At 37.7% G+C, this 19,659-nt stretch overlaps 1 protein-coding gene across 1 annotated transcript in view; it reads right to left on the bottom strand.

Annotated features, from left to right (window-relative positions):
• MTTP (microsomal triglyceride transfer protein) overlaps window positions 1-18,909 on the bottom strand; it is a 54,916-nt gene extending 36,007 nt beyond the window's left edge. Inside the window, exons 1-4 of the mRNA XM_061164348.1 lie at window positions 18,755-18,909; window positions 12,629-12,816; window positions 11,125-11,268; window positions 1,961-2,068 (exon numbers count right to left, since the gene is read on the bottom strand). Of these exons, the coding sequence (XP_061020331.1) occupies window positions 1,961-2,068; window positions 11,125-11,268; window positions 12,629-12,816; window positions 18,755-18,815 (501 nt within the window). The 5' untranslated portion in view covers window positions 18,816-18,909. The remainder of the gene's footprint in view (window positions 1-1,960; window positions 2,069-11,124; window positions 11,269-12,628; window positions 12,817-18,754) is intronic.
• Window positions 18,910-19,659: the final 750 nt, after the last annotated feature.

Below are 19,659 nucleotides of genomic sequence, written 5' to 3' on the forward strand. Positions count from 1 at the left end.
TTACATCCATACATGAATACCGGAAAAACCATAGCTTCGACTAGACAGACCTTGTTGGCAAAGCAATATCTCTGCTTTTTAATATGCTGTCTACGTTGGTCATAACTTTTCTTCCAAGGAGCAAGCGTCTTTTAATTTCATGGCTGCAGTCACCATCTGCAGTGATTTTGGAACCCCAAAAAATGATGTAGTCATAATCAAAATCTCTCAAATGGGTAATTATGGGGTGGGGGGAGTTGACTTTTAATACTATGTGTAGGCTCTGTGTGTGTGTGTGTGTGTGTACGTGAAAACACACACAGGCTTTGATGAGCTAAGTCCTTTAAAACCTGCAGCATTATGTATATTATCTATGGTGAAACAGATCACCAGCCCAGGTGGGATGCATGAGACAAGTGCTCGGGCCTGGTGCACTGGGAAGACCCAGAGGAATCGGGTGGAGAGGGAGGTGGGAGGGGGGATCGGGATGGGGAATACGTGTAACTCTATGGCTGATTCATATCAGTGTATGACAAAACCCACTGAAATGTTGTGAAGTAATTAGCCTCCAACTAATAAAAAAAAAAAAGGAAAAAAAAATTAAAAAAAAATAAAATTATCAGAACAACTCTAAAAAAAAAAAAAAAAAAACCAGCAGCATTAATTCAGCTCACCATAAGGCACATCAATAATTTGAATGTAAGCAAATACATCTCAATACTGACTCTGTATAGCTTCTCTGAGGCGTCCCTTTGGCCTCTACAAGCCAGTCTTGCTACCCTCAGTCTTTCCAGCAAGCTAACCAGCATTCTCTTGGCCCAGCCTTGCCATCAGATTTTCTTACCAGCTCATGAACTGGCTGAATTCAGACAAGAAAACTTGGACTCAGCTCTGCTTTAGTTATAATACTTGGGGAGCCACTAAACTTCTGTTGTTTAACCTTTGTTTTCATCTATTAAATGGAAGGGTTCATATAGATCAAACTGACCACACCTACATTAGCTGAGAAGACTATTAAAATACAGATGCTAATCTACTGAACCAGAATCTCTGCAGTGAATCCAGGGAATCTTTATTTTTATAACCTCCCTATGGCATAGGGATACACAGTGAGGTCAGTGGAATGTTCTCCAAGGTTTTTTGGGTCTCTATCATTCAGCCATGAAATTAAAAGACACTTGCTCCTTGGAAGAAAAGTTATGACATATATTAAAATCTAGACATATATTAAAAAGCAGAGACATTACTTTGCCAACAAAGGTCTGTCTACTCAAAGCTAAGGTTTTTTTCTAATAGTCATGTATGGATGTGAGAGTTGGACTCTAAAGAAAACTGAATGCCGAAGAATTGATGTTTCTGAACTGTGGTGTTGGAGAAGACGCTTGAGAGTCCCTTGGATTGCAAGGAGATCCAACCAGTCTATCCTTAAGGAAATCAGTCCTGAATATTCATTGGAAGGACTGATGCTGATGCTGAAACTGCAATACTTTGGCCATCTGATGCGAAGGACTGACTCATTTGAAAAGACCCTGATGCTGGGAAAGATTGAAGGCAGGAGGAGAAGGGGACGACAGAGGATGAGATGGTTGGATGGCATCACCAACTCGATGGACATGAGTTTGAGTAAGCCACAGGAGTTGGTGATGGACAGGGAAGCCTGGTGTGCTGCGGTCCATGGAGTCATAAAGAGTCAGGCACGACTGAGCGACTGAACTGAATTGAACTGATCATTCAGTCATTCTATAGGTCTCCTTAGTGTAACTGATTCTAATTTCCTTTCCCCTGTATTCAAATACAAATTGGGGTAAATAACAATTTGTTTCATATGTAAATGAGACAACTACCCAACTCACCTTTTCTAATCATTACCATAGGAGTATTTTTTTTTTTTTTTTACTGAATCTCTCCAAATAGAAACCCATATAAACAATTTTAGTAACTATACATAAGATTCTAGATGCTTAATAATATTACTAAGTACCTCATTGGTAGTTCCAGAGCTTAACTGCATCTGAAATAGGCTAGCCAGGCCTCTCTTGAGATTTTCTATGGCTGCTGGTTCATTTTGATACGAGTAGAACTCTTTGATCTAGGTGAAAAAAGAACAAAGATAAATAGAGCAGAAATGGATCATTTACGAGACTTGGTTAAATAAATATCAGGAAAGGTTAGATTCTCACCCCTATCAATCCTGGGAGAAAGAGATCTGTTAGTTCAAAGCTGGGACTTCTTTTTTTGTGAAAAGAAGCCATTTATTTACATTTCAAAAAGCTAGACCACCAAAATATGACATTTATGGAGGCTGATAATGAAGGCTTTGGGTATGATGGGAATAACATAGGAAAGGAAAAAGAGCACTGATATAGGATAGGGTTTCTGTGAAAACAAGGATTGCCCAAGAAAGAGAAATCAGGAACATTCTCTTCAAGCATGTTGTCAACATATTCCCTACCTGTAATTCTGCTTGAAACAAAAATTAACCAATGTTTGGACTTCCCTGGTTGCCCAATGGTTAAGAACCTGCCTGCCAAAGCAGGGGATATGGGTTTGATTCCTGGTCCAGGAAGATCCAACATGCTGCAGAATAACTAAGCTGGAGTGCCACAAATATTGAGTTCACATGCTACAACTATTGAAACCTGTATGCATAAAGCCCGTGCTCTGCAACAAGAGAAGCCACCACAGTGAGGAACCTGCACCTCAAGGAAGAGTAGCCCCTGAAACTAGAGAATTCCTGCTCACAGCAGCGAAGACAAAAATCAAGTCTTCATCATAGTCAAAAGTATAAACCATTCAATATCACAGTAATCCAAGTCTATGCCCCAACCAGTAATGCTGAAGAAGCTGAAGTTGAATGGTTCTATGAAGACCTACAAGACCTACTAGAACTAATATGCAAAAAAGATGTCCTTTTCATTATAGGGGACTGGAATGAAAAACTAGGAAGTCAAGAAATACCTGGAGTAACAGGCAATTTTGGCCTTGGAGTACTGAATGAAACAGGACAAAGGCTAACAGAGTTCTGCCAAGAGAACGCACTGGTCATAGCAAACACCCTCTTCTATCAACACAAGAGAAGACTCTACACATGGACATCACCAGATGGCCAACACTGAAATCAGATTGATTATATTCTTTGTAGCCAAAGATGAAGAAGCTCTATACAGTCAGCAAAAACAAGACCAGGAGCTGACTGTGGCTCAGATCATGAACACCTTATTGCCAAATTCAGACTTAAATTGAAGAAAGTGGGGAAAAGCACTAGACCATTCAGGTATGACCTAAATCAAATCCCTTATGACTATACAGTGGAAGTGAGAAATAGATTTAAGGGACTAGATCTGATAGACAGAGTGCCTGATGAACTATGGATGGAGGTTCATGACATTGTACAGGAGACAGGGATCAAGACCATCCCCAAGAAAAAGAAATGCAAAAAAGCAAAATGGCTGTCTGAGGAGGCCTTACAAATAGCTGTGGAAAGAAGAGAAGCAAAAAGCAAAGGAGAACAGGAAAGATATACCCACTTGAATGCAGAGTTCCAAAGAATAGCAAGGAGAGATAAGAAAGCCTTCCTCAGTGATCAATGTGAAGAAATAGAGGAAAACAATAGAATGGGAAAGACTAGAGATCTCTTCAAGAAAATTAGAGATGCCAAGGGAACATTTCATGCAAAGATGGACTCAATAAAGGACAGAAATGGTATGGACCTAACAGAAGCAGAAGATATTAAGAAGAGGTGGCAAGAATACACAGAAGAACTGTACAAAAAAGGTCTTCACAACCCAGATAATCACGAAGGTGTGATCACTCCCACTCACCTAGAGCTGGACATCCTGGAATGTGAAGTCAAGTGGGCCTTAGGAAGCATCACTATGAACAAAGCTAGTGGAGGCAATGGAATTTCAGTTGAGCTATTTCAAATTCTAAAAGATGATGCTGTGAAAGTGCTGCACTCAATATGTCAGCAATTTTGGAAAACTCAGCAGTGGCCACAGGACTGGAAAAGGTCAGTTTTCATTCCAATCCCAAAGAAAGGTAATGCCCACAATTGCACTCATCTCACATGCTAGTTAAGTAATGCTCAAAATTCTCCACGCCAGGCTTCAGCAATATGTGAACTGTGATCAAGCTGGTTTTAGAAAAGGCAGAGGAACCAGAGATCAAAATGCCAACATCTGCTGGATCATCAGAAAAGCAACAGAGTTCCAGAAAAACATCTATTTCTGCTTATTGACTATGCCAAAGCCTTTGACTATGTGGATCACAATAAACTGTGGAAAATTCTGAAGGAGATGGGAATACCAGACCACCTGACCTGTCTCTTGAGAAACCTGTATACAGGTCAGGAAGCAACAGTTAGAACTAGACATGGAACAACAGACTGGTTCCAAATAGGAAAAGGAGAACTTCAAGTCTGTATATTGTCGCCCTGCTTATTTAACTTATATGCAGAGTACATCATGAGAAACGCTGGGGTGGATGACGCGCAAGCTGGAATTAAGATTGCCAGGAGAAATATCAATAACCTCAGATATGTAGATGACACCACCCTTATGGCAGAAAGTGAAGAAGAACTAAAGAGCCTCTTGATGAAAGTGAAAGAGGAGAGTGAAAAAGTTGGCTTAAAACTCAACATTCAGAAAACTAAGATCATGGCATCTGGTCCCATCACTTCATGGCAAATAGATGGGGAAACTGTGGAAACAGTGTCAGACTTTATTTTGGGGGGCTCCAAAATCACTGCAGATGGTAATTGCAGCCATGAAATTAAAAGACGCTTACTCCTTGGAAGGAAAGTTATGACCAACCATGATAGCATATCAAAAAGCAGAGACATTACTTTGCCAACGAAGGTCCGTCTGGTCAAGGCTATGGTTTTTCCAGTGGTCATGTATGGATGTGAGAGTTGGACTGTGAAGAAAGCTGAGTGCCAAAAAATTGATGCCTTTAAACTACAGTGTTGGAGAAGACTCCTGAGAGTCCCTTGGACTGCAAGGAGATCCAACCAGTCCATCCTAAAGGAAATCAGTCCTGGGTGTTCATTGGAGGGACTGATGTTGAAGCTGAAGCTCCAATACTTTGGCCACCTGATGCAGACAGCTGACTCATTTGAAAAGACCCTGATGCTGGGAAAGATTGAAGGTGGGAGGAGAAGGGGATGACAGAGGATGAGATGGTTGGATGGCATCACCAACACAAGGGACATGGGTTTGGGTGGACTCCAGGAGTTGGTGATGGACAGGGAGGCCTGGCATACTGCGGTTCGTGGGGTTGCAAAGAGTAGGACACAACTGAGCGACTGAACTGAGCTGAATCAAGTTTCAAAGTAACATCACAGATATAGATTCTTGTAGAGAATGGCAATCACCATGCTTGAGAATCCTGAGATGCACGCCTCTAAGGGCTATGATAAGGGCCCACACGTGGCCAAAATGCCCATGGAGAAAATTCCACATGACTGATGTTCTTCAGCCCTCCAGAGCATTCCTGTTGGCCTTGGGTATGAGGAGACACAGAAGGTTGGAAGAATTGAGGTTTAGGGTGCTAACAGTGCACGGCCTGCCACAGGGACTGCTTTGAGTTTCTCTTCAGAAAGCAGGAAAAAGGCTAGAGTGAAGAAGGAGACTGTGATTTGGCTGCAACAGTAAATGGCTTATCTTAGCTTTATTTCATCCTTGACAATTACAGGCACAGAGACGATAACTATGTCTTATACCATTTTGACTATTTAGCTCGTGTTTAAGAAACAAGGATAAAAATACAAAGAATTTTCTGGAAAGCAGGCTGTCATTTTTTACCCTGTATTGACTTCAAAGACATCACATGATTTAGAAATGGAGAGGATAGATATAGCTTCCCTATAAAAATTCCCAAGGTTTATGCTAATTATAGATGCATGTCTACCAGAAATATCCTGAATGCCTTCCTATTTCTCATTAAAACCAACCATGACTTCTCAAGTAAAACTGAAACCTCAGTCATTATGCAATAAATTTAATTAATACCAATCTGAACAATTTAGTGTACATGAAAACTCCCTCATATCTTAGATGAAAATACTTTGCCTGATAATTCAAACAAGTGCCTCAAATTTTCTATTTTTATTTTCTACATATATTCTGCCTAGGGACAGATTTATCGGGTACTCTATCCAGCAATCAATTTTAGTCATTACATTGGATGAACCTATAAATGTTGGGATTGTGTTTGTCCAGGTTAAAAGGGAACTGGAACAGTGACCTCAACGTCTGGAAATCCATGGTATCACATTCTCAAACAAATCACTGACAATTTCTCAGAACCAAGGTTGAGTTTCTGATGTTCTATTTTGTAAACTAGGTCTTCTTGCCTTTGAGGAATTAGAGTGTAACTTTCCTTGCAAATATTTGGGAGAACTTAATCTCTAAATATCAGGACAATTAAAGGAACCTAACTGGATTTCTTGAGACCATACACAGTCAGAAGGGCTCACTGGTAGCAATACGCTTACGGTCTGGGACATTTTTGGCCTGAGCCTTAAATACCTCAGAAAGTGAGAGGATCCATTAAGTAGGAAAAATACTTGTACCACCATCAGATCAGTACCCTCACTTTGCTTCCAAGCTATAAAATATGCCTGAATTGCTTATAAAGTTTTACCTAAAATTTCAGAAACCCAGTTGGCAGATTTAATCTTCATATATAAGGTAAAATACTCTCCTCTTACTCCTTCTTCTGATTTTGACTGCTATATCCCTAGGAAAATGGTGTGACAGACTTTTTTTCCTGGCAGGCTGAACAACACAAACTCTGAGACAGAAAATTCTTTTCATTCCTCCTACTAGTTTTTATTGTCTCCATAGAACTGGAAAAGTGGACAAGTCTCTTTTTCCTTTTGTATGCCTGCTGACCTTTGGGGCCTAAATTCCCTCCCTTTAGTTGTAGACCACTGAGACCCAGAGAGAAGACAGCATTTGTGTCCATACTAGCTAAACGTCAAAACTGTTAGAATAAAGTGGACTTTTGGTAATTAAGAAAATAACAAAGTCAGAACTTTGAAGTTTAATCCACATGGCTGACACAATCTTAAATTCATTATTTCACAACAGGAACTGAGTAAGTTTTATTATGTTCAGGCCATAAATCTGATTACTTCATTCAGTTCTGAAATGAGCTCTGAATATCCAAGAGCACAGGACACTTATCTAAATGCACAGTCCCTGAAGCTTCCAAAGAGCAGCATAGCCTTGTCACAAAGTAAGCCGTCAACCCAAGGAAACTCAACTCAGGGGGATAAGGGTGGGTTGTGACGAAGGAGATGCAGTGCTTCTTTGGGCCAAATTTTGAGGGCAAATTTCCCCTAGAAATCAGTAGGGATTATTCATATTTTTTAAAGAAAAAAATGCTTCTATACATTCCTTCAATTTACACATTCATTACGGAAAAGAGAAAGCAAAATTTCATTAACTGGCCAAAGAGCAAAACTAAACAAAAAAGATCACAGCAAACAGAGATTAGTCACTTTCTTTGGTCTACTTAGCTGAAGCTGTGTGTGTCTCATCATATGTACCTAAGAAAGAGCATAGCTAGGAAATGGTACCTTGTAAAACAGACAAGTGAAGAAATACACAAAGAATTAGGAGGCTTTCAAGGCGTCACTTTTCTTTCGGAGGTTGGGTGTGGGTACAGGAGCCACGCTGCCAGATTCAGAGAGCAAATCAATGCCTGCTGCTGCTAAGTCACTTCAGTCGTGTCCGACCCTGTGCGACCCCATAGATGGCAGCCCACCAAGCTCCCCCATCCCTGGGATTCTCCAGGCAAGAACACTGGAGTGGGTTGCCATTTCCTTCTCCAATGCACGAAAGTGAAAGTGAAAGTGAAAGTGAAGTCACTCAGTCGTGTCTGACTCTTAGCGAGCGACCTCATGGACTGCAGCCTACCAGGCTCCTCTGTCCATGGGATTTTCCAGGCAAGAGTACTAGAGCTGGGTGCCATTGCCTTCTCCAAAATCAATGCCTAGGGACAACAAAATTAAAGAGCAGACTCAGCAGCCACATGATTAATTCAATCAATATTGAGTGAAAACCAGAAATAGAAATCTGGTAATATTCCAGTTAATTGGATTAGCATTTCAGGCCAAAAAAGAATCCATGTGGTAATGAGGCATCTTTTGCATGTCAGTCTTAAGTAGAAACTATCATGTTTCCAACTTAATTTGTAAATAAATTAGTCATACCCAAACATTTAAGTAGGGGGAGATGAAAAAAACATATGTGCAATAAACATGCATCTATGTATTTTCATGGGATATCTTTTATAATGTAAGTTTGGACTCTGAGAAGACAAAAATACATGCTGGTGAGAAACCTTGAGATCACAGAAATTTCAGGGAGTAAAACTTAAATTGAGTCTGGGATAGAAAATACTCTCTGAGAAAACTGCCAATCAGCAGTACAGACTTTCCTTTCATAATTTCTCCCATAGTAAGATGATGTGATAGTTAAAATAATGATATTTTTGACAGTGAAGTGGCTAAAATTCCACGTGGCTTCTTTATCTCCAGGGTCATGTTTTTTTTCCAACAAGTACTTTATCGTATAAATGAAAGATACCACAACGTACTTTAACTTGTGACTACAGTAAATCATCACAAGAAACAGCTCCTGCAGAAACGACACGCTGGGGCCACTGAAATAATGATGTGGCAGCTCCGTCCCAGCCTTTGTACAGGGAGGGCACTGAGTCCTTTTGTACGTGTAACCGAAGACTTTGTACTCAACTGCACCCACAGGGCTATAAAATGATTGGCTGCGGTTTAGCCAAAGTATTGGAGCTTCAGCTTCAGCATCCTTTCAATGAAAGGATTTCCTTTCATTGAAAGGAAAGGTTGATTTCCTTTAGTACTGACTGGTTCGGGCTTCCCTGGTGGCTGAGATGGTAAAGAATCACATGCAAAGTGGGAGACTTGGGTTTGATCCCTGGGTTGAGAAGAACCCCTTGAGAAGGGAATGGCTACCCACTCCAGGATTCTTGCCTGGAGAATTCCATTGACAGAGGAGCCTGGTGGGCTACAGTCCATGGGGTCACAGAGAATTGGACACAACTGAGTGACTAACATTTCACACTTAGAATATAAATGCAATTCATATGTTATGGCTCAAGCATGTTGCCACAATGGAATGCCAAAGAAAAAAATAACAGTATTTCCTGTTGCTTCCAATTTTGGGCCATATGAAAATCAACTGAGTTAATAGATACAGTGAAGAATGACAAGAAGACTACAAAGCAACCAGAGACATGGTTTTTCCCCCCAAATACTTTCCAGATAGAAAAGACAGTAAAAACATAGAAGTTTCCACGCAGACCCTCTCTTTTAAATCCCAGCTCCACCACTTGCTAACTGTGTGACCCTAGGCAAGTTTCTTTCCTTCTCTTAACTTTGATTTCCTCATCTATTACAAGAGGATGAAAAAGCAGCACTTGCTCCCCAGGGCTGTTATGGAGATAAAAGAGAGAATTCATGTAATACTTTCAGACGGTGCAGGTATTAAGCGTTAAGTATGTTTTAGCTAAATTGTATCTGACTCTTTTGTGACCCCATGGACTGTATGTAGCCTGTCAGGCTCCTCTGTCCATGAAATTACCCAGGCAAGAATACTGGAGTGGGTTGCCATTCTGTCCTCCAGGGGATCTTCCCGACACAGGGATCAAACCCACATCTCTCATGTCTCCTGCATTGACAGGCAGGTTCTTTACCACTAGCAATACCTGGGTAGGCTCAGGGGAGCATGAGGTTTGGGAAAGGCTTCCAGAACACCGAATCAGTCAGTGCAAGACTTGGTTCTAACTGCTTTGCACAGGAAGTGTAGAAGGGCTAGAATATAAAGAGGAAGAACAATTTTCTTCACCAAAACCCATCATCTAGCAATGAACACAAATGACCAAAAGGAAAGTGATAGGGCTATGAGTGAGCTATAATGTGCTAAGAAGGTTCTAAAGAGGGGTAGTTATTTCCAGCTGGTTAAAAGGGTGTGAACTTTACAAAAAAAAAAAAAAGCCTGTAAGCAAAGCTTGAAGCATAGTAAGTATTAATATTTTCACAAGTAGAGAAGAGAGAGAAGCATTCCTGAAATGGTGATTCATATTTGGTTGTAAGAGAGTGATGATACAATAATCCTTCTTGAGAATCCCTTTTTAGTACTTTACTAAAAATAAGCATCAGGAATAGCAACATATTACATGTCTTAAATTTATATTTTAAAGTATTTGTTTTCATTTTTAGTTTGAATCTGGAAATTTTTGATCAAGAGAAATTTTAGAGATTTGAAGTTTTAATGATCCCTTTCTGTTTTTCTACATTAATTCCTGAGAGTAAGTTTTCATCTTTACTAATATAGTATGTTTTTACATGTCAATATAACATCTATACTCTTCATAAACCCGTATATGTAATGCCTTAAAATTCACAGATCACAATTGTGTTTCAATTCCAAACATACTAAGACCATTTTAAGAGGTGAGACTCAAATTGTAAGTAATCACATTTACAGAATTTTCAGAGCAAATTTCCAACACACAGTGCTCATTCATTACTTTAGTATATAAAATGCTTTTCAAAGTCATAACTTTAAAATAATCTCTAAATTTTTTTTAAAATAAACTCTATCTTAGAAATGCCATGTCCCTTCAAAAGCTTCAGTTTTGTACTTGAGCCAGTTATTGATACTCTTATGAAAAATTTATATCACTTACCTAATTTAGATCATTTCATTCTTATAATTTGTCTACTTTCCTGAATTTATCCATTCATCTATGATGACTTATTGTGTTACAGTAGCTTTTTAATCCTTTCAAATTTAATAAGGAATGTACCTTTTAATACTGCCTGTCATCAATAAACAAATATTTGATTCTACTATAAAGATTTTTCATAAAAATAGGGAACATAAATGGCTAGGTAATATAAGTGAATCCAATGCCTTGATTTACTTCTGAAACATTTAATTTGTGACTTCTATTTATTAGTTCTTTAAAAAAAAAAACCTCCATTTTTCACAAAAGTAGTGACACCATGATCACCTAAAATAATATTAATATCTACCTAAGGAAGAAAAATATGAAGTTGGGGAAAAAAAGACATGGAACTCCAAAAATCTCTTTTACCTTTCCATGAATTAGATGAAGGAGCACAGGTCTTTGCATTGCTTCCAAGTTTTTCTTTCTTATGATTTGAGATGACTTTTTTCCTTTGAAAATGCTCTTCTCTCCTCTCCGTTGATTCACATTTTCAACATTTACATCTTTCATCTGGAATCACGGAAAGAAACCTATTAGAAAACTTCCTATACCTGTTTCCATCAGAGTTTCCTAGAAAATAAAATGGTAAAGCAATAAACAGGGTTGGCCATAATTTCTTCTGTCATTCAATACATGATTCACGGTACCTAGCCATCATCTTTAAAAGAAAGGAGAAGGTATTAAAAAATTAGATTTTTTTAATTAGGCAAAAATACTGACATTAAAGGAATCTGTGACTTCAGGTTTATAGTGACTGTGGCTGGAATATGGCTCTTTAATGTCGTTTTCACTCTCGTTTAATGTTGTTTTGAACTGCTGCTGTCTGCCTGCTCTCTTCACTTTCTGTACCATTTGTTTGAAAGGTATCCTGCCCCATTGTGCCTCATCTATACATACAAAATTAAGGATTAACAATCTGATCACTGAACAAAGAGGTACAGAATGTTTTCTGCAGAATACTGTTCTACTGAGAAATGGGGAGGTGGATGATAAAGTTTTGATCCAACTTGGAAAACACACACAGCTATTAGAGACAACCAAAGAAGTAAAGATCACTTGATAAACATATTGCAATGATACCTCATGATAAAGTATATTACCAGCTACTTACCAGTTACAATGAGGAAAATCTTGGTCCTGGTACCTGTTTCACACTGACATGAGGGGAACTGACTTTACTAAAGAAATCTATTGCTTTTAGATCCTTGAAAAGCAAATGTGGAATCATATATTAAAGTTGGAAGAGACCCCAAAGGCCATCTAATTTGACCTTTGCCAACACATAAATCTAAAGCATCATAACTGACCAATCACTGCCATTCAGGGAAGCACTTGGTTCTGTCCTCAGGAAGAAAGCAGAATAGGTTACTCCCTCATTGGTGATTCTACCTGTCAGATCAAGGAACTCAGGAAAGCTAGAAGGTCACAATTTATCTCCTTCTTTACTTAGAGTGGTCTCAATTGCTTTTCATATGACATGGATTCTACACTCCTTACATGCAGAACATTTCAAATGGATTCTGGTTTATTGTACCTATTAAGACATATTAATAGCCTGGCATGCTGCAGTCCATGGGATCACAGTTGGACACAACTAAGCTACTGAACAACAACAAAATATGACATCTAGAACTGAACATAATACTTTAGTTACCAGTAGACACCTTCATTTGCCTGCTTCATTAATTTGGAAAGATCAGATAATTTTTGATTAGCAAAAACTTCAAAACTGTATATCTACTTACTTAAGTGATGGATAACATTCAATGAACATATGACCAACAGCACAAACAAGTGCTATTGAATGGTACACTTCTCAAAGACTTTGCTAACATCTAATCTTTGCATCTCTCTGGTAGAAAATACCCACCGTAATTTGGATCAGTTGGTTATCATCACCATCAGGACTCCTCCACAGTAAGACGACATCCACATTGGATGAAATTCGGTAGCCCACACTGTCTTGGAGGTTTCCTTTGCCCCGATCGAGAAAAACTTCAGTGGAGTATGTGAGTTTGTATAGTCGGTCATTATTTAATGAGAGACCAGTTGTGTGACCTGTAAAAAGACAGTGATACAAGTCAAGTCTTAGTTGTAAGTCACCCAGCACGCCAGGGACTATGCTATCTTGCCATCAATGCATTCCTTCTCCAGTACGTTAGTACCCAGTGGGAGCTTATATTTGTTAACGGGAGTAAATCTTTGCTAAGTGAAACATGGTTCTACTTCATCTGCTGAAATTATTGGTTGAACAACAACAAAAACAACAATTAACAAAGAAATAAGCTTCCATTTCAGAAAACTTAGTTTGTATCTTTAAATAATAATCCAATTATCTAAATATTGCCTTGGTTGAACTATAGAATATTTTTAAATAAATATCATTGTATTGCTTTAACTTATATGTATATTATTTCTTCCCCTCTCTCTGCCCAGCTTTCTTTAAATCAAATAATAAAATTTGATTTCAAGTAGAAGTTCAGCCAGAGATTGCTTGGTAATTTGCAATTAACATATTTAAAATACAACAGGTCAAAGTCAAAGAAATTTTAGCAGATAGATGATGGTCCCTTACAATATATATTTTGAACATTTAAACAATATCCCTTCAAGGTAATTTATCCTATTAATTAAATTAGCAAACTTCCAGTATGAAAGTACATTTCAAGGCAACACATATGTAAATTTAAATTAGCTGTTCCTGAATAAAATGATGTTTTCCTACATAAAATCCAGCACAGGTTTTAATTTGGAAGGGACAATTTAATGTTTAATGTCAAATAGTATACAAGTCGGCATCATAACCAAAAAAAAAAAAAAAGAGAGATATATGGAGGAGTTCATACACTTTCCAGTCAGTATATCTTAACCCAAAGAAAACATAAAAGAGTAGCATCCAGTCTTTCCCAAAGATGAACTGAAGTCATACAAAGTCTTTTGAAATATCTTCTAGTCATAGCTCTCAGGAGAGAGTAAAAAAAGATTTCAGTATGCATTTTTCCTCAGGGCTAACAGGGCAGAATTGACTAGTTAACTATAACAGGCAACCATGTCTCTTTTTCCCCCCCGCAGGAAATATGCATATGGGGGAGGGACAGAAAAGGAGGCTGAGATGACTAGGCAAGATGTGAGGCAGCTGAGAAAGGAAGTAAAATTACTTGAAAAGTCAAAAATTAAGAAAACCTCCTTACTGTCTGTTCTAAGTCTTTCCTACATATTAACTTATTTAATCCTCACAAAAATCTAATGGGGTAGGTACTATTATTAGCCTGATTTTATAGTTGAGGAAATCAAGAGACACAGAGATTATATAATTTACCCAAGATCACTCAGGAAATTAGTGGTTGAAGCCTCTAACACCCTGTCTGGATCCAGAGACCATGTTCTTACCTACACTATACACATATAAACCTTTAGGTTAAAAAAAAACAAAAAACCTTTAGGTTGACCTCTTCCATTCCTGGGGACTGAGCTAGGAATTCATTCATTCATTCAACAAGGATGTACTGAGCAACTACTGGCTAGTCAGCACTTGTCTAGGTTCTGGGGCTATACCAGTTAACAAGCAGACAATATGTCTACCTTTGTGGCGTTTACATTTAAATGAGGGGGGGTGGGCAATAAAAAATCAAGTACATAAGTAAATTATAAAGAATATTAGAAGTGCTAATGAAGAAAAATGAAATAGGAAAGGAAATGGGGATGCTAAGGGGAAAATCTTTATTGAGAAGATAATATCCTGGGCAAGGACTTTAGGCTAGTCACTTGGATATCTGCGGAGAGGGCACTCCCCACCCCTCCTTCCTCCCATTTCTCACCACCACACCCGCCTCCATTCCTCGACAGAAGGGAGAACAAGTTCAAAGATCCTGAGGAGAGTTCCCAGAGGGGAAATGGAGGAACAACAGAGAGGCCAAAGACTCTGGGATTGGGTAAAAGACAAAGCTGAAAAAGATGAGGTCAAATAGGCACCCATGAGTGGCTGGGAGATGGTGGGTGAGGGGGGAAGGTCTTTGCATAGACTTAGAATTTGACTGAGTGAGATGAAAAACTATTGAAAAGTTTTGGGTGGTGAAGTTACATGATCTGACAAAACTTCAGTGAAAGGGGATGAGGATTTTAACAGGAAATTTTTTAACAGAAAAGCCAGAAGGAAGTAATAGAGTGGGTACCCAAATGTGTACATGAAAACAGGCTGTGTCCAAGCACCAAGTCAGGCAGAACCTCAGGTATGACATAAGGAAGGCAGACAAAGGCAGGAAAAACCTTGAAGGAGACAAAGTCTGTGACTCCCTCTAGCCTCCCCAAACTGGGGATACTGCTGCAGGTTCAGACACCAGCTTTCTGACCGGAAAGATATTTTGGTCAAAGAGGCCTTCCTTTTTATGACACCTATCAAATTCCACAAAGGGCAAAAAGGAAATACTTGTTGCCTTATCTAACCCTCACAGCAATTCTGAGAGGTAAGCAGTATAGGACAGTTGAGAAAAGCTGACTCCACATTTAATTCAATGTAGCAGATACAATGCTGAATTTGATGTTGGAATATACTAAAATTCAAGTTTTGTGGACAACCTGAAGGTGGCTTCTGTTTAAAATAATTATGAAAAAAAATAATAAAATAAAATAATTATGAAAAGTTTCTCTTTAATGCCAAAGCCTTCCAAACTATCATGCTGGGGTTTCTTTTGTTTGTTTGTTTGTTTGTTTTTACTTGACTGGTCAAAAGAATGTGAAAAGGGACAATATATTTCAGTTTCTGACGATGACTTGGAATTGATAGAGGAAAGAATGGCTTTCTTCTACAACTTTTCCTACCTATTTCAATAGGAGATACATCCTAAAAAGGATTTAAAGATACATCCTTTAAATAAGTGGATGGTGCTGAAGTGTTGTCCCTGCTGTCCTTTCCTCTTTGATAAGTATTTCTCTATTTATGTTACTCAGAGATTCAGCAATACTGGCAAGTGGTGGCATGTGCCATTTATATATCTTGACTAAATTTCTGTCTTCGGGTGTTGCTCTGTAGAGTATGCAGCAGGGCAACAGGAATTGATGGCAGATTAAATGAGCAAATCAATTTTAGCCCCCAAAGGAGTCTGTACCTTTTCAATGTGTTCCTCTGAGGGAATTTTTTTACTACCATAAAAGGAAAAAAACTTTTCATTTTGAACTTTAAAAAAAAATCTTAAAATATTCTTTTATTAAACTCAGATCAGTGTAATAGTTAATTGACTTAAGCAAAAAGACAAAATAGAAATAAGCTAGTAAAGGTGAGGCTTGAAGAGACCTGCAGTGATGATAAGGATGAAAGATAAAGGGACTTAGGAGTCCAATAGAAACCCAGAAGGCCGGAAGGAAAAGAGTAGGATGGAGGCTAAGGGAGGGGAAAATATGGAAGATGTTGTTGTGGATGGACCGAAAAGTACAGTCAAGCCAGTAAATGAAAGAAAGACTGGTGCGAAGGAACAGTTCAGGTTTAGAGGTAACAAGACTAAGTAGAAAGTGTACATATGGGTGGATTATCAAAAGGAAAAGCATTATGAAGAAAAGCCAAAAAAGGCAGAGAATAGACCCACCATTACAAAATATGATTTAGAAAAAGCAAAGGAAACACAAATCTCCCCAACAATGAGTCAGCATGTCTCTTCTCTACACTAACTCCTTCTTCATTCAATTTACAATCTAATCTGCTCTCAATATCCACCCAGATCTGGAGATTTGCTAAATAATTGCATTGATAATTAACTTTGAGGCAAGTTTTGAAGTGATGCATAACATCCCAAATTTATAATGGCCTGATTTTAAAGTAAACTCTTCACAACTAGTTTGCTTATTAAATATCAGTCATGTCAAAGGACAAGGAATCTATGATTAAACCATGACACACGACTTCCCAGGTGGTGCTAGTGGTAAAAAATCCACCTGCCAGTGAAAGAGACCCAAGAGACTAGAGTTCAATTCCTAGGTCGGGAAGATACCCTGGAAAAGGTAATGGCACCCCACTCCAGTATCCTTGCCTGGGAAATCCCACGGTCAGAGGTGCCTGGTGGGCTACAGTCTATGGGGTTGCAAAGAATAGGACACAACAGAGTAAACAAAGCACCATAATATAAGAAGTTACCCCATCCATGTAAGAGAAAATTGTCAAATCCTATATTTTTTATTCATGACATTTGGCACAAGAAGCTTATATCACAACACGAATAACACTTAAGCATTGAAGCCCTCACTTGCCCAGGCCTTTTCCAAGATCTTGGAAGGGGACCCTAGTGTTATGCATACATACCATACGTTTTTCAGTAATATTTGCAAAAGTAGGATTTTTTTGTGTGTGAAAATGTAGATTTTTTTCCTCAAATTTGGCGCCTAAATTGTATAAGCTTCAGTTTCTAAAACTGTGGATTTGTCACTGAACTTACAACAAACTGTAGCTATCTATTATGTTCTCAGTCGTATTTCCCTGTATGTCATTTCTCTGTGTGTATATATGTGTATTTAAATCTTTACAAATGCATTTATTTGAAAACATCAAGTTATCCAATATTCTATGTAGGAAAGGGGAAAAAAGAGAAACCCACACTATCTCAATTATTTTTCTCAAAATAATCATGGTATTAGGTTTGATCTCATGGTGTATAAATCGGTCATATTATGAATATTTAGCAGTATTTGACATAAAATGCAAACTGTTTCACAATTCTCTGTCAGATATAATTTACAAACCTTTATTTTTTCTCATTAAAATTTTCTTTCATCCAAGTAAGGACTGTATCTTTACCAAACATTTTAGAAAATGGTAATATATATATATATACACACACATATATATATACATATTATATATATATACACACACACACATATATATACACACATATATATGTATATAAATATATGTATAATCTTTAGTTCAAGAATCTGAAGTGTGATTTGCTTAGGTGAAATAATTTAGTCCCCCCCACCCCATTTATTGTTCCAATAGCAAAAATTGTCTCTTTTCCTCATGTGGAAATTTTCCATGCAAAAAATTTTGAGACAAACTTTACCTTATTAAAAAAAGTCACAGTTATCCAAAGAGGAGTTTAGAAGCTTACAAGTGAATTATTTTATATCAATTGCTTAGAGTACACAGTTATTAAAATTGGACCCTATCAAGCTAAGTTTTATAATAGGTCAACTGATTTTGACGGCAAGTTCTCTTAAGAGATTCTAAAAAGCGATCATTTTACAGGTGCAATATGTAGAAATTCAAGGCATGCATAAATTAGCTGATTTAAAACAAGATTACATATTAATATATTTCATACAGCTTTTTGAAATTATTACGCAAAAGTTTGTTTGCTCTGAAAGTTCCAAATTCGTATGTTTTTAAATCAATATTATCTTAAAATAGAAACTATAATGAGCAACACTGTTTTTCCAAAGATAAATGTTATCTCTTAAATCTATGTAATGTAGTTTTATTTTCTATAATCCACCAAATATGATAATCTTATCTTTTTTGAATGGTGATAGAATTAAACAGGCTTTACCATTTCATTCATAATCCTTTGAGTCAAATGCCTTTTTCATTGAGTCTAATTCTTTTTGATGTCACATTGCTAGGCAACTAGAAGAAAATTTAAGAACTGTTTTTTTTTTAATCTACTTTTACAATTCAAATGAAGGAGCTGCATTCATTGAGTGACCAGCAGCAGCAGGTAACAATAGCTGGCATCTTTTTTCTCCCTTTTAAAAATAAACCATGAATGAGAATGAAGCAAGAAGCATGCTAGTCTGAAGGATTGAAACTAAAAGGAACCTCTGTTTTCTTAATGTATGTAAGAATTCGAATTTAGTTTTCATTCCAACCCAGTCACGCCTTCACCAGCATTCTAAAGTTACATGGGTTTGAAGAACACCTAGTTAAGAATTCTTTCATTACACATACACACACACTTTTTCCCCCTCAACAATTAAAATTAAAGTTTATCAGAAGGCAACACAAACTTACCTTTAACAGAAGCTGAATATGAGGAAATGAAGCAGAGAAAAAGCACAGCCAGAAGAATCATGTTGATTAAGCTACCCTCTAATGCATGCAGCTCCTAGCTCGAAGTCACTGAGAAGTGGACTCTTTCAGTGGCAGCAAGGGAGTGACCCTTCTCAGAACCTGCAACAATGTTTATCTTTGGGAGAAAGGTCAGATTCCAAACTCCAAAATCAGGACCTAAGTTCACAGAAGGGCTCACTATTAATAATTAAACTTAGGTGGGCTATAGTTTTCAATCTCTCGCTCTTTTACCTTTTTACTCAATAAGAAAAATCAAGAAAGTTTTCACTTTTGAGAGCTAAACTAAACCAGTTACCATCCTGTAAATTCAGAAGTACGGAGGGGCAATCAAGGAAAACTAGGGATGATACTTTTCTGCTCAGCACATAATCATCAACATTCCTATAACATTAAATGCCTGTCTTCACATTTACCACTCGATGTGGGAAAGTGAGGATTTGCAAACTCAGATAAACTTGATGGAATTTTATTCTCTTGTATGGTCATCTGAAATTTTTTATACCATGTGTATGCTATTATTAAAAAATCACTCTGAATTTTAGAATTTAAATTTTAAAATTTTAACTTGAACCACCACCAGTCACTTCAAAATAATGTTAGAATAGATACAACATTCATTTCCAAAAACTAGATGATTCTTCCTATGTGTGAATCAGCATTGTCTACCATTAACACACTAGCAGGCGTGTGATAGCAAACTATGATAGCAAACTATGCAAACATAGCAAACTATGATAAACTGAGTTTATGACTGAGTTTATCATAGTAGACCCCTAGCTATAGCTATGACAATGAACAATTGTCTGGATCCTCAGATTGGCTGGCTGGAGTTCCCTGTGCTTTCC

Source organism: Dama dama, chromosome 17 (assembly GCF_033118175.1).
Source record: "Dama dama isolate Ldn47 chromosome 17, ASM3311817v1, whole genome shotgun sequence".
NCBI classification, from domain to species: domain Eukaryota; kingdom Metazoa; phylum Chordata; class Mammalia; order Artiodactyla; family Cervidae; genus Dama; species Dama dama.